The 15,035-nt window shown below is 30.7% G+C and overlaps 1 protein-coding gene across 11 annotated transcripts in view; it reads left to right on the forward strand.

Moving 5' to 3' along the window:
* Positions 1 to 15,035, forward strand: part of Pvr (PDGF- and VEGF-receptor related) — a 53,650-nt gene that overhangs the window by 21,001 nt on the left and 17,614 nt on the right. For 9 of the 11 annotated variants that reach the window (XM_036366369.2, XM_036366368.2, XM_036366366.2 and 6 more), the window contains exon 3: positions 11,964 to 12,845. In XM_036366369.2, coding sequence (XP_036222262.2) covers positions 12,722 to 12,845 — 124 coding nt within the window. In that variant the 5' untranslated portion in view covers positions 11,964 to 12,721. The remainder of the gene's footprint in view (positions 1 to 11,963; positions 12,846 to 15,035) is intronic. The other 2 variants (XM_070107463.1, XM_070107464.1) reach the window with 2 other exon arrangements.

Consider the following 15,035-nt stretch of genomic DNA (forward strand, 5'->3'; position numbering starts at 1 on the left):
TATGTGCATTTATGTGTGTGCGTATATACATACATGTGTGAAGTATGCACCCACTTGCGTTTGAACAATTTGCCGGCGTTTTTATGACCCAAAAATTTTTATTTTTCACTCTTTTGATATTGTGTCCGCTTTAGACAGACAATTTGTTGCATTCATTGATTGCTTTGCCTTTACTTTTTGATCAAATATTTTTCTAAGTTTTTATTTTATAATTCTCCGTTTACTGGTTTGCTTGTCTATGTCATTAGTCACATATGTGTGTGTGTGTTTGGTTAATAAAACTATATATATTATAGTATTTGTCTACCGCAGAGCAGCATTTTTATCTGCATATATGAGTGTTAGTACTTGTATACAAGTATATATACATATATACTTATGTGCAGTCGAACAAACACACAACACTTCGATACAGATACACTTATACCCGTCCAGGCCTTGTCCAAAAATGCAATCGCTTTTGAGGCTTGTGATTTCTTATCTGTCAAAATCTGAGACAAGCTTATGTTTACTTTATGACATGATATATTATTTGTTGCGGTTAATATGTCTGAATTTTTCGGCCCAGCAGTCATTCTCCTGCTTAAATTATTAGTTATATACACTGATTTTGGGGCAGTTATATCAAATTTTCATAAATTAAAATATAAATTTTGTTTTAAATATGTTCAAATCAAGCACTTTTCGAAAACTAGCGAACCTTATTTAGATCTTTAGAAGCGATTAAAGTACCAATATCAAATATATATATACAAATTCCGCCTGCATGCCTGAAACTGCGATCGAATCCAAATCGTGCGTAACTCTGTTTTGTTTAACCTCAAAAGTAATCGTAATCTTCTTATGTCCACCAACTTCTTGAAGAATGTTCTTCAAATTATTTATTTTCGCATTGTAAAGATTCTATTCTTGTAGTTTACTCTTTTCTGACATATCATTCTCTAATTCCCATACTTACTGCAGAAATCACTGAGGTTGATTGTTACTAATCAATAAACTTTTCAATTAACAAAATCCATTTAACAAAATCTCTTAAAATCTCTAAAGCAGATTACACATAAGTATATATATGCATATATCTCCACGTATCGGTTAAATCCCACTGTTCTCTCTAATAGAAAAACAATCGCTATGCGTCACTCCGCATTCCAACACGCAATGCATGCAACTGCTTCTTTTTATATTATTACCAGTTTAAACTACAATATTTAAGTAATCAAATACTTTTCACTAAACTGTAATTTCCTTTCTCAACGCTCGAAGCTAAAGTCCAAGACGGTGCAATGGCCACAGACAACTTTTATATGATTCTTATCACTTCATCATCGCACGCTTTTAAATAGCAATTAAGATTCCACACAAACACACACATACCTCATATACTCATATAATTGCATCTGTGTAGTTGAGTCTGGCGTTTGACGCTGTAATATAATATTTAATGTGCAGATATTCCATAACGATTTGTTATACGGAAAGCTTTTACCAACCGCACATTTGTAAAAGTATTGACTTACTATGATTTCTTCTAGTATTGTTTTGCAATGCAGAGGAGGCTTACTTCTATATCTTCTGCCACGAGCAGTTATTATATTGTAAATTACATAGCTTAAGAGCGGAGAGTCGACATTCATTTATTCGCCGTTTCCTCTAAGCGATATTCACAATATCAACGTTTACGGGCCCATGTTTTACATGTTTTTTCAACCCAAGAATTCCCCAAAAGGTTATTGTTATCGACAGTTTTTCGACACCAGATATTAGGAAAGTCATTTTTTACACAAAGTGAGTAAATATTGAATTGTAAGAAAGCGTTTTTCGTTACCAACTTGTTATATTGAAAGGACCTCTCAGAGTCGTTTGTTATCATACGCTAACGGTTCTTATATTTTAGCTTTGCTTTTTTTACAAATTGTTAAAACAACAGCAAACTTATCGGGATTGTGTTTAAGACCGGAGAGGTGTGGTGTCAATAATGTGTTTATATTTATTTTTTTCATTATTTGTTCAGTATTTCAGTTATTTGTTCTATTCGCCCCTCTTCAGAGTTTTTTGAGTTGAAAACAGTTTTTTAAATGTTACTGCACTTGAATAAGCTTACCATGAGTTTGTAACACCCAGAAGAAAAGGTCGCTTTTGAGATATCGATTTGAATTTTTGCATACGTCCTTTGCTCCTCAAGAGGTTGCTCATTTGTCGGAACCGCCGATATCGAAAACTTTTTTATTTGACGATATCTCTTTGCGAAATTTGCTATGGATTATTGTCCAAGAAAACGATACTATCTCCAGATTGTTTATATCGAAACAAAATAGCATATAGCTGCCATAGAGACAACCGATCAAAATCAAGTTCTTGTATGAAGACTTGTTTATTTGTGAAGGGTATAATAGCTTGGCTGCAACCGAAGTTAACGCTTTTTCTTGTTTTATTTCAATAATCCGCATGTGTCTTCATTTAATAAATCCCTCTACCTCCTACCTTTCATACAATAGGATAAACCTCGTTTGAAGTTATCATAGTGGAAAATTAGAGAAAATTCTGAGAAAAATATATTTGAAAATTTTAAATACTCCGTTAGAGGAAACGAAAACAAAAAACAAATAGCCAGTATCTAAAAGCTTTTATGTAGTTACACACATGCATACATTTTGTAATTATTTTTTATTATATACAGCTCAATTAAATTGCAAAATTAACTAAATGTACAAACATTTACACTTATAAAGAAACTATGAAGACACGTTATAACAAACATATGTAGCAAATATATGTTATGTACGTACATACGTTATGCTATAAGTGAAATTAATTTAAATGAAACCATATAAGACTGCTTTAACGATCATTCCTGAACTTTTAATCGGAATAGACTCACGCGTTCTAATGAATGAAACTCAAGCCAAGATTCCAAATAAAAAATGTTTTTCATTTAACAAAATTAAATAATTTGTGGTACCACATTTCAAGTTATTTACACAGATGTTTACTATACATTCATATCACGCAAAGCCTTAAGTCTATGCTAATACTGGCTATAGTATTTTTTGCACTCTTCGAAGTCAGTCGTACCCGGTTATTCGTTTAATGACGTCATTCCATTGTCAATTTGTAATTATTTGATTATTGTTGCTTAAAAATGACTAACATTTGCTTCGAGAAATTCGTATTTAATAATTTTATAGTTAAAAAATTAAACGTGTTAGAATAATATACATTTCTTTGTTTTTGCTTACACATTTGTAAATGAGCCTCATTGCAAATACTTATTTGAATTTGCGTTTGAAAAGTATGCACAATTTATTGAAGCAAACAGTTTAATATTTTGCACAAAATTTATAATTAGTATTGAACGATATCATGTCAGGAACTCAAAACTCTCTTAAGGAAACTCATTATTAAATGATTTCGAGACTTTTTAAGAAAACTACAGAAATTAATCGGTACTTATAGAAAATTATATGTACTAAGTAGTCTATAGCAGTCCAAGTCAGTTTATTCGTGGCTTCACGATTAATCAGCTTATTTACCTAACCTAACCTAAGTATTACTCTGATTCCTGTACTTTGAATCAATTCAAAATACGCAACACCAAATTAAATTATTGTGTCGCGTCTAATCACACATACTTAATTCAACTCTTTATAAAAAAATAAATTTCATTTAAGCAATTTTCTAAACAGCATTAACGAATGGCATGTTAATTGTTTTAATTAGCAATAAAAATATATGCCTCCATTCGACCTACAACGTTGTATGAATCAATAAAATTATATCCTCAGCCATAACACGACAGCATGTTGCACAACCCACAGCTTCCTGTGACAATGACAAGCACACAGCAGCTAAAAGGGGCGTGTCAGCGCTGGCACAACTTGGCTGGCACGGCGTTGCAACATAAATTTAATCAATGTTCAACGGCAATCATCACGCGCTGAAAGCCAATACGATCGAGGAGAGACTAAATAAAAGTACGTGGAAGTTAAGAAAGAACTTGTGAATATATTTAAAAATAAATCGCATGCATTGAAAACTCAACGAATCGTTTCAAACAAGTCATGCAAGTATGCATATGAAATGCCCAGTAGCCGGCAGTTTAAACTTGCAACTTTCAACCACAGGCGTTGTTGGAACAAAATGTATGAAGTCGCAGACATCACCAATACCGCAGACGTTCTTCTCAAAAAATATGTATATATGAAGATATGAATTATATTTAGTATAAGTATGCTTGTTATACCCTGAATAGGGTATATAAAGTTTGCCTAAAGAAAACGTCAGAGATTACTACATACTATAAAGTATATTTATATAAGGGATCAGCGTGGCGAGCTGAGTCGATTTAGCCATGTCCGTATATATATACGCGAATTAGTACTTAAATTTCTGAAATATCGAGCAGAAATTTTGCCCACGTGCTTTTCTGGCAGATAAGCTGCTCATTTTTTGGTACCGCTCATATCGGATGACAAGCATATAGATGCCATCTAAACTGAACAATCAGAATCAAGTGCTTGCATGGAAACATTTTTATTTGACGGAATATCTTCAAGAAATTTATCATGGATTATTTTCTCCGAAGAAATTGTTCAAATCGGACCACTATAGCATATAGCTGCCACATAAACTGAACGGTCTTAATCAGTGCTTTATGGAAAGCTTTTTCATGGTGTAAAGGCATACTCCAACAGTCCTCAAGCTAACTTAAACAAACACGTATACCTATGTTCGTGTATTCAGTGCCCCAGTCATCACTCTTTAGCCACTATATGTTTAGTGCACATTCATATGTCCACAGCTGTATATGCCTCAAATGGTCGCACAGACATTTTGCAGACAACAGTCATAGTCATTGATATTATTTCGTAGGCGATTCACAATTTGCCGCAAACATTCGTATTTACTATATTTATACATAGGTACATATAATGCGGGTAACATGTTGCAGCTGTCTTCGCGACTGCAACTGGTGACGTTTAACATTTGAGCATGTGAAGCATGACGTTGATTTTCCGCAAGGCAATAAATAAACAGGGCAAAAAATTGCCGTTCTGTTGGGCTTTGCAATTTAAAATTTGTTTTGACCATTGATCACCTTGGCAACATGTTGCATGCCATGTATGTCTGTTCGCCAACTACCTCCACTATTTCTCAAGGACATTTGCTGGTAAGGCGGTTTTTGCGCACGTTGCACAGTGGTTTGGCTTGGCTGAAAAAATAAATAAATATATATATATGTATTAAGTTCCCAATGTAAAAATAAAATTCCTTTAAAAATATTTTTTTTATAAAATGTATTAATTCCTTTTAGAATTATCAGCCAATATATACAATTGTTGATGATCATTCCAACAAATGGCTTAAATTAGAACTAGCCAATAAGAGATTCTTGAGATATATACACATATTTACTTAAGCCATGTCTCTATTTATTTGTTACTGTCTCCCTTTTTGTTACTCTCTATTACAATTATTCAATAATTAAATATGTTACTATGTCAAAGAATACTAAAATGACACAGCTCTTATTACAGTTCGCTTCGATTCGCCACACCGTGGTGACTAGCGTATCAAAGATTCATCTCATACGACTTGAAATTAAAAGATTTGTGCATCTGTAGAAGCACACAAGCACTGTCAAGTCTCTTCTTCATATACATATAGTAACATAATAACTTTTCGTCAAGCTGTAATAGTATCATATCAAGAGTGTAATCTTTTACAGATTTCAACTTACATACGTACATACTTACACTTTTTATGGTATATTGGGATATAAGAAAGAAAAGCGCCTATAACAACAGCTTCTTTTGAAACTGGTTTCGTATTTAAAGCTTTATTGGCATATGCTTTCGTTGTTTTGTGATTCCGTCATCAAATTATTCCTTTTTTTTCCTTTAAGCCATCAACATCACTACAGCTTTGAGTGATGTGAGATTGTATCTTATATTTAGCAAGATTGACGCAAATTGTTGTCGATGTAATTGCAGTGGCAACATTCTGAAGCAGTAATTTGTTGTAGCACAAAAGTAACGCTCTCAGGCTATTTATTTCTGGACTGCTTACTTGGATAAACTTGTTCACGTAGTTTAACAGCTGTAATGAGCGTGCGTACAACAGTGCTTCGTAGAATTTAAAATATTTTTTTTTTCGAAAAATTAAAAATATTTATGTAAATATTAAACGTCGTTGATATCATTTCATTTAGAGATTATTTCTGAGTATCGAGCATAATTTCTTTCAATAGTGTCATGGTTCCGAAAATTTTCGTGTATAAGTCAACCTTCCTACGAATAGCTTTCATTAACCAAATATTTGTAGTAAATGTGATTGAAATTGTAAACATTTTGCAAAATTACCACAAAAATGAATGAAAATCTTAAGAAAACCATAAAAATTTTAAGAACTCAAAACTTATTTACCTTTTTTAATATTGAGAAACCACGCATTTTTTCCACATTTCTTTACGAAAGTGTCTTAAACACAGCAGAAATGTTTCATATGCTCTTGACCCATTTCAATATAAAAATATGAATATCACATAAATAAGCACGTACCGCCACTTCTTATTCACACTTTCATTGCAACTATTACTCATTAAAAGGCGCACATGCACAATTTTTACAATGTAAATATTTTTCCATTCAATTTTTTTATATTTTTGTAGCGTTCAATATATAAATGGCACAAATTCTTGGGATATTTTGAAAATTTTTAGCTCCTAACCTATAAATTTTTTTTCTTTATATTACGAGTATATCAGAATAAAACAAATATAAAAATAAACACACTCGTATGTACGCGTTCTTCAGATATGTACATACATATCTATAAATAAATATATATTTATATTGTGTACATTGTACCTTTTTTTGTATGTAGATGTTATGTTATCTCAACCGATTCCAAATAAGTTTAATAAAATAAACGTTTTCTGCACCTGTAAACTGGTGAGATATTTACGGTTCACAGTTTTAAGAAAATTACTCATATTTGAATTAATTTTTTTTTTTGATTTTTAGTCTTGTCAAATTCAATTGAGTCTAGCTGTTTCCACATTTTCGTTTTAGTTTTTTTCAGAAGAAAAATCAAGTTGTTGCCATACATAATTTATGAAAGAAAATGAATTCAGTCATATTTCTAAATTGAGCCCATAGTGGTAAAATTCGCCGACTATCATTAGTTTATAGGGAAGTGGGACACCAACAACTTCGCAGACGTTGAAAAAAGTCTACAAATTTAAAAGATTTGGATTTTTATTTTTTATAATTTCCACCTGCTTTTTATTTTTTTCGCAATCCAATATTAAAATTTGCTAAATTAACTAATATTTACAAAATAGTATGTTTTCTTCATACACGTAAGCTAATTACCTATTCGTATTAGAAAATTGCGCTGGAAACTGTTGCTTATAACCCGCATACTCGCCTCTTATTAATATCACATTTAAGCATGAAATATGGGAGAATTTTAATTCTAGCATTAGCCTAGAATAATCTACATAGACAATAGATAAATACGATTTACTGTCGTTCAGTTTTCATAAAATAAAAACGGGTGTTGTTTTACTGCTGCCACACATAAATGAGACTTACTACAAAAAATATTGTAATTTCAAAGTCTTTCGAATTCAATAAGGCTCAGACTATGTCTGGTATTTGGAGACGAGCTAAACAATTATTTAATAATAATTATACCAATTACTACAGTAAGTTGTTAAGAGTAAATGAAAATATGCAGTGAGAGGATTGACATAGTCTGCCGACAAGTAGCTACTTTTAGAGAAACTTCCAAACTTCGGAAAAGTGGAAAAAGTGCAGAAGAGATTTGCAAAGATTTTTGTAAATTAAACTGCATTTATGTATTAAAATGCGAAAAAAGCTTATAATAACAAAAAGTAATTATCTACGTTTAATTGTTTTCATAAAATTTTAATTTCTTGTTGTTTTTTGTTGTTGTACTGCAATTAAGGTGCGCCGCTACCGCATGCAAATAGAATGTTAAGCTTTTATCTATTTGCTCTATTGTTGGTTTTCATATTTGTACACTTATACATACATATGTATGTACATAAATGACCTTTTTATACCCTGAACAGGGTATATTAAGTTTGCCACGAAGTTTGTAACACTCGGTAGGAATCAGCATGAGGAGCTTAGCTGATTTAGCCATGCCCGTCTGTCTGTATATATAAACTAGTCCCTCAGTTTTTAAGTTATCGTTCTGAAATTTTGCACCTGTCATTTTCTCACTAAGAAGCTGCTCATTTGTCGGAACGTCTGAAATCGGACCACTATAGCATATAGTTGCGATACTAACTGAACCATCGAAATCAATTACTCGTATGGGAAACTTTTTTATTTGACGAGGTAATTTAACGAAATTTGGTACGAGTTATTTCCTAAGGCAACAAGGTCATCTCCGAAGAAATTGTTTAGATCTGATCGCTATATCGTATAGCTGCCATACAAATTGAACGATCGGAATCAAGTTCTTGTAAGGAGCCTTTGAATTTGTGAAGGGTATTATAGCTTCGGTGCAACCGAAGTTAACGTTTTTTCTTGTTTCTTGTTTATTATATGTATTAATTAAATTATATAAGTTCTTATCTCTTTAGTTATGCGATGTGTGTGTAAATTGTTAGATACGCATGTATGGAAGTGTATGCAGAGAAAACAAGTGTATGGCCTTAAACTCTACATTAACTTTCTTTTTGCCAATGCATAGTTATACACATATGTATGTATGTATATACTAATTCTTACTGTTACAGGTGTATATTTGTGTGTGCTCGTATGCAAAGTTGTTTTTATTGCACCCAAAAGGTTTCATATCTAGCAACTACAACTAATGACTAGCTTATTTGTAGCTACACAGGTACACATATACTATATATATGCACATAAAAAATTAGATTATATATTACTTTTAACTTTTGCTGTGGAGCTTTTCTTGCGTCACGAATTCCTTCCATTTGGGGTTTCAAGCTTTACCTATCAAACAGCATAGTGCAAACATTTTTGGTTAAGAACATTTTATTGATGACTTTCTCGGAATATGCATTCATTGAGTGTTGGACTTTAATAGCACTGGTTTCATAAACGAATTTGTTGCGGTACCGCAAGTGCTAGTCGCAGATAAATATACTTAGTATACATGTATTTATTTATACTTGAATACTTTGCTAAATCACATTTGTGGTTTGAGGTTTTGTCACCAAGTTTATGAAATTTTTTAAAAATATTTTTTAAGATATGTTATGCATATGCAAGAATTTTTAAAACATTATCTAATTTTAAGATTTTTATTGCAATTCTTTATGTTAAAGCGGAAATAAGGATTGCGATGCAATCTCGTACTTGGTTAACATAAATGAATTACATAAAAAAACAAACATTTTATAGATATGAATGCAAACATACAAACATATTATTTATATACATATATACGATTACTTTGGGTAAGGTTTTTACTGAAACTTAAATTTTTTTTTATTTCAACTTAAATAAGGCTTCAGTGGAAGTTTTCAGTGGAAGTTTTGCCAACGAACGTTTTGCCGCAAACGTCTGCCATCGAAATTTTATTAAAATATCAAATTTTACATTATATTTATACAATATTTTAGTTTTATTAGTACGAAAATTCTATGGTATTTCAAAATAAATGAAAACCACACTAGACAGTAATTATACCGAATCTTAGAAAGCCAATCTCTTTAGGATGGTTCGCCCTCTCAAGGGGGTCAGCCCATGAGCTCAAAGTTTTTTTTCATATTTAGAAGGAGGGGCTGTTCGGAGCGCTGAGTTGGCAGACTTGAAACTTTAAACGCGTTTTTTCTAAACTGTGTTTTTCAGACTGTCCTCCATCGTATCTCAAAAACGTCTTTACGGAATGACTTGAAATTTGGAGGCATGTAAATGCATAGCATGAACTATTATCAATCACAAATGCAAAGTTCTTCTTTTTTTTCTAGTTTATACCAAAAGTCCAATTTTAGGTATATTCTTTTTATTTGGTAATAGTCCATTCTGTGCATTAAGGCTAACAGATTAAAACGCCGCTATTTTTTTTTTTGTTGTCTTAGATAAGCCAGTCTGCCGGAATTGTGGGGGAAGTGCGAACACATATTACGACTTTTAAAAATTAAATGTAAATATAATATTTTTGGAGGAAATAATTTACGAAATTTTTTTTAACAAAGTACGCTTTGAATGTGGGGGCATGCGCATTCCCTTGTATTAATTTCTTACATTACAAAGAAATATCAATGATATTGCGAAACGATGTCTCGAACTCTGTGGAATTATATTGTATATGTACATACATATATAAATACATATATTCAGTATAAATTAGTGAGATATATTATTAGAAAGTAACCTATTTAGTAATCATTATTTTCTATCAATAAGTATAAACGAATACATATAAAACTGTGTATATATGTATACGAGCGCCACTATATTATTTAAATCTTGTAGAATTTCGTCAATTGCATTCTTTTCTAAATATGTCTACACCAAAAACTCGAGACTTCCGTTCTATATAACTATAGGCATGAGTGACAGTATTCATAAATAACAGCAAAGTCTGCTTTTCATATTTGACACAATAGAGTCTACATCAGGGCTTAATTCGAGACGCGTGTACGCATTTATTTATATGCTTTATTTATATACATTTGTCTGTGCTTTTACATATACGAGCTATCATTTATTTTACCCATATGTATATTCATATATTCTGAATTAATTTTGTAAGTTTTTTAATTCGTTGTTTAATACCCTGCAAAATAGATTCGCCATTCCAAATATGTGTAGCAATGCAAAAAGTCATATTGTGCATACATATAAAAGTTATGGATATATATAGTTTGAAGTAGAACAACCGCTCTAAAATAACCTAACCTTTAAATGTCGAAAACATTTACAAACTCTCGCTAAAAATATGCGCAGGTGGAGAATTACAGAAAAACGCGTGTTGCAGAATTTCCTGCCAAACCAAATAATATAATATAAGACTCTCTAGTCGCTGGGAATAGTTGCAAACAACTTATACATTCAGAATGCTTTCTTATCACAATATTCTCAGTAGAATTTTTACGTTATATTATGAGCTTTATGTTGATTTTGTATAAAAAATATTGTAAATGTACTTTCAGATAAGAATTTTGCTGTTAAAGTCTCGCAACATGTTGCACAGAGCACATTAATTTTTATACCCTAGGCAGGGTATATTAAGTTTGCCACAAAGTTTGTAACACCCAAAAGGAAATGTCGGAGACCTTATAAATAATATATATATATATGATCAGCATGATGAGCTGAGTCGATCTAGACATGTCCGTTTTGTCAGTTTTTAAGCAATCGATCTGAAATTTTGCGCAATTTCTTTTCTCTCCAAGAAGTTGCTAATTTGTAGGAGCTGCCGGTATCGGATCACTATAGCATATAGCTGCCAGATGTCTTCACAAACTTTGACATATGGTTTATTGTTCAAAATAAAGCTACATTCTCCGAACATATTGTTTAGTTTGGACCACTATAGCATATACAAACTGACCGATTAAAATCATTTGCTTGTAATGAAACTTTAAATTTTTTATTTGTGAACGGTATTATAGTTTTGGTGGAAACGGAGTTAATGTTTTTTCTTTTTTTTTATCTAACAATGATTTATAAAAAACATTTTTACGTCATATGATGTCAAACTAGTTAGAAAGTAATAGCATACAATTTCTTGACGGAAAAATACCAGACTTTTATTGCAAAATTTTAAGTTAATTTAGCATCGAAAAGGGTGCCATCGGTAAAAAAAAAAAACTTTTCCTTTACGGTTTAACCCGGTTTCGACGCTTTCTTACTTATATTTTGTTTCATATCATTAGTTAGTAATTATATTAAAGACGCTGTTTATATGTAACTAAATAAAGTAACCTTTCGCTTTTCTTCTTATAATTTCAGATAAACGAAACGAACGATTGCTTCAAGCTATGGAAAACAGTAGCAAATACGACAACAAAAACAAAATCGTTTAAGCATAGTAGTCTTGTAAGACGTCCCTCGCTTTTGATATGCTTTATAAAGTCTTCCTTATATTCCCACATAAAAGTACTCATATATATATATAAATGGATATGAGCATAAAATGATGTGATAAAAATTGTAGTTTCTTTACTGCTCGTTTTTGTTGTTTACAAAATTTGATTGAAAACAAATACATATCAACAAAATAAGTAGTCGTTAAAATGACTTGGTCGCGTACAGTACAATTAAAACGCGAAACATTCATTCAAATAAGAAATTACTAATTATTTGAAGCAAAACAGTGATTAAATGAGCATTTAAAAATATTTGTAAATGCTTATTTATAATTTTTTAGAAATTATGAGGTTTAGTGTCGATATAAAAATAAAAATGTGTAATAGAAAGTAAAAAGTGTGTGAGTACACACAAGTTTTAAAGAAAGCATTAATTAAATAAATTCCTTAAATGAAATTTCAAATTAATTGCATCTTCTCGCAATTATTTTAAGATGTGATTTCATTGCGCAAACTCGTATACAACTATGTTAAGATGTATAGTGAAACAATAATAATGTGTTAACAGATCAAAGTGAAAAAATTGACGCAGCAAAAATAAAATTAAGAAAACATACTTGTTTACAAACAAGCTTTAGTTTTAAATGAATTGTATAAATATTTCAACACATCAAAATCAAGATGAGACTTCCACACACGTCGATAAGACATATAAACCCACGGAGAAGCTGTAGTTTGAATAAAATGAGCATATTTGCAACATTATTACTTCTACACTTAACCACATTGTGGCGAGTTCAAGCCGGTGAGTACTAGAGCACATTAATAAATAACTATGCTACTTATAAACAGGATTGTGTAAAAATTTTGGTAATTGTTTACATTTATTACATATTGACAATTATTGACATTTGGCCAAGAATAAGATTAGCTTGCAGTAATAAGTTGAAGGTTTGTTAAAAGTGTGCATTATTTTGCGAAACTTGTCCATGATTAATTGTTAGACAACGCTGGATAACATTAAAGCAATCTTGATTTGCTAATGAAAACAATTATTCTCAACTTTTTAATATCAGTAGCAATAATATTAAATAATTAATAATTTAACCTCACTTTATTGGCTTATTTTTTATGCTAAAAATGGAAGTAGTATATTATATATAAGCATGACGTTTGGTTGAAAATTTAAATTACTAGAAGAAAAAAAGAAATTGCTATCCATGGATCAGTATAAAACATTTTTTTATCATTAAAAGTTCGAATTTTTGACGATTTTGAATGAGTCTAAACAGTCTAAAAAGTGCTCTTTACAAAACATGTTCTTTCACTTCTTCCTTTGAATACAAATTGTATAGATTTAGTGCGGAAGATTATTTCTTAAACTCTCAGTCATTGCTGTTCTAATATAAGGCGCCAAATGCAGTTTTCAAAATCTTTTAGCACCCATTAATTTATGTAATGTTGAAGGAAATAGCGTTTAGATTGTTAGAATCACACTTGCATGAGTGTATGTATGTCTCAAGTAATTATTTTAACACTCAAAATACCAACAGTAGCTTTGGTTCTACTATATTGACATGTTGTTATCGCCTGCAATACTACATGGATGCATATATAATAAATAATTATCTCGTAAATTACACTTGTTGCTTTAATATACCAATTAAGCCCTTTAAGTTTACTAAGTGCGCCGCAATTGCTTGTGGGTACTAAATCACAACTTCAAAGCCTATCAACAATTACTTACATACATATTTACATGCATACATTACATGCCATTGTTTATATACCATATTTCATATTTCACAGGGGAATACATAGATAAGAACATACATATAATTAATATATTTGCATTTATGTGTTTATGTACAGCTGTGGACATAAAAATAGCAACGCATCTGAGACATGGTACTGAATACTGAATTTTTTTAAGAAAATGTGTACACATACATATTTATGCTTAATAAATATACTTTATTATTATTGACATTTGATATATTACGCAGAATTCATTTTAAAATGCTTTTTGAATAAAAAAAAATATAAATCGAATAATAAAGAGGTAGAAGTAGCCATTGTTTGAATTACTTGCGTAAAATTTAAAATTTTTTGTGATAAACTATCGTTTTGATATTCATCAGTTTTTGTCTGATAAGCTTTTTTTCTTTCAATTGTGAAAGTTCTAACCCAAAAATAATTATCATCCACTTACAGCAACTAGTTATCAAAAGTAATTTACTTTACCGGAATTATTCACATTTAATAATTTAATTATATCAATACATACTTGTATATGCATGTATGTATATGCTCGCGCTATAATAAACGTCAGACTGAATACTTGTGTAATGTAGCATCCAAATATACCTATGTATGTTTCATTGCCTCAGTTTACGTTTTTATTGTTAATATGTATTTGTTTAGCGATAATCGTTTCTAAAACTATTTTTTATTATTATGAGCTTTGGGAAATTACAAATGTCCCTCGGAGCATTTGTTTATATTTATTAGCGTGTACTAAATTTTTATTTCCATTTTCGACATTAAATATTTATACATATACAGCGAGTATAATCGCTTGTTTATAAATAAATTGTTGACGTTTTACGAAATTAAGTCCAACAGTCAGAAGATTTGTCTGAACTTAAGAAGTTCTAAGTGTTTTGTTGTTAGGTTTTTAGGGTGAAATTTTACCAATAACGAGTTTTCCTAGCTAAGAATATTTTTTGTACCACTAAGGTCTTTAATTCAAGCTTACATTGTTTTATTACTAGTCGGAATTGTTTTTTCTCTTTATACTTTATTAACGGATAATTAATTTGCTTAGTGAAAAGAGAGAGAAGAGATAACCAGTAAAAATCTTATCTACAAATTAATATTTGAAAATTAAACAAAATATATGAACAGAAAATAATATATAGAGAAGTAAAAGTATAGTGAATGAAACGGAAAATCGCAATAATTAGCATAAATAATAAATTGCACTACAAAAAAA

This window comes from Bactrocera oleae, chromosome 3 (assembly GCF_042242935.1).
Source record: "Bactrocera oleae isolate idBacOlea1 chromosome 3, idBacOlea1, whole genome shotgun sequence".
Classification (NCBI taxonomy): domain Eukaryota; kingdom Metazoa; phylum Arthropoda; class Insecta; order Diptera; family Tephritidae; genus Bactrocera; species Bactrocera oleae.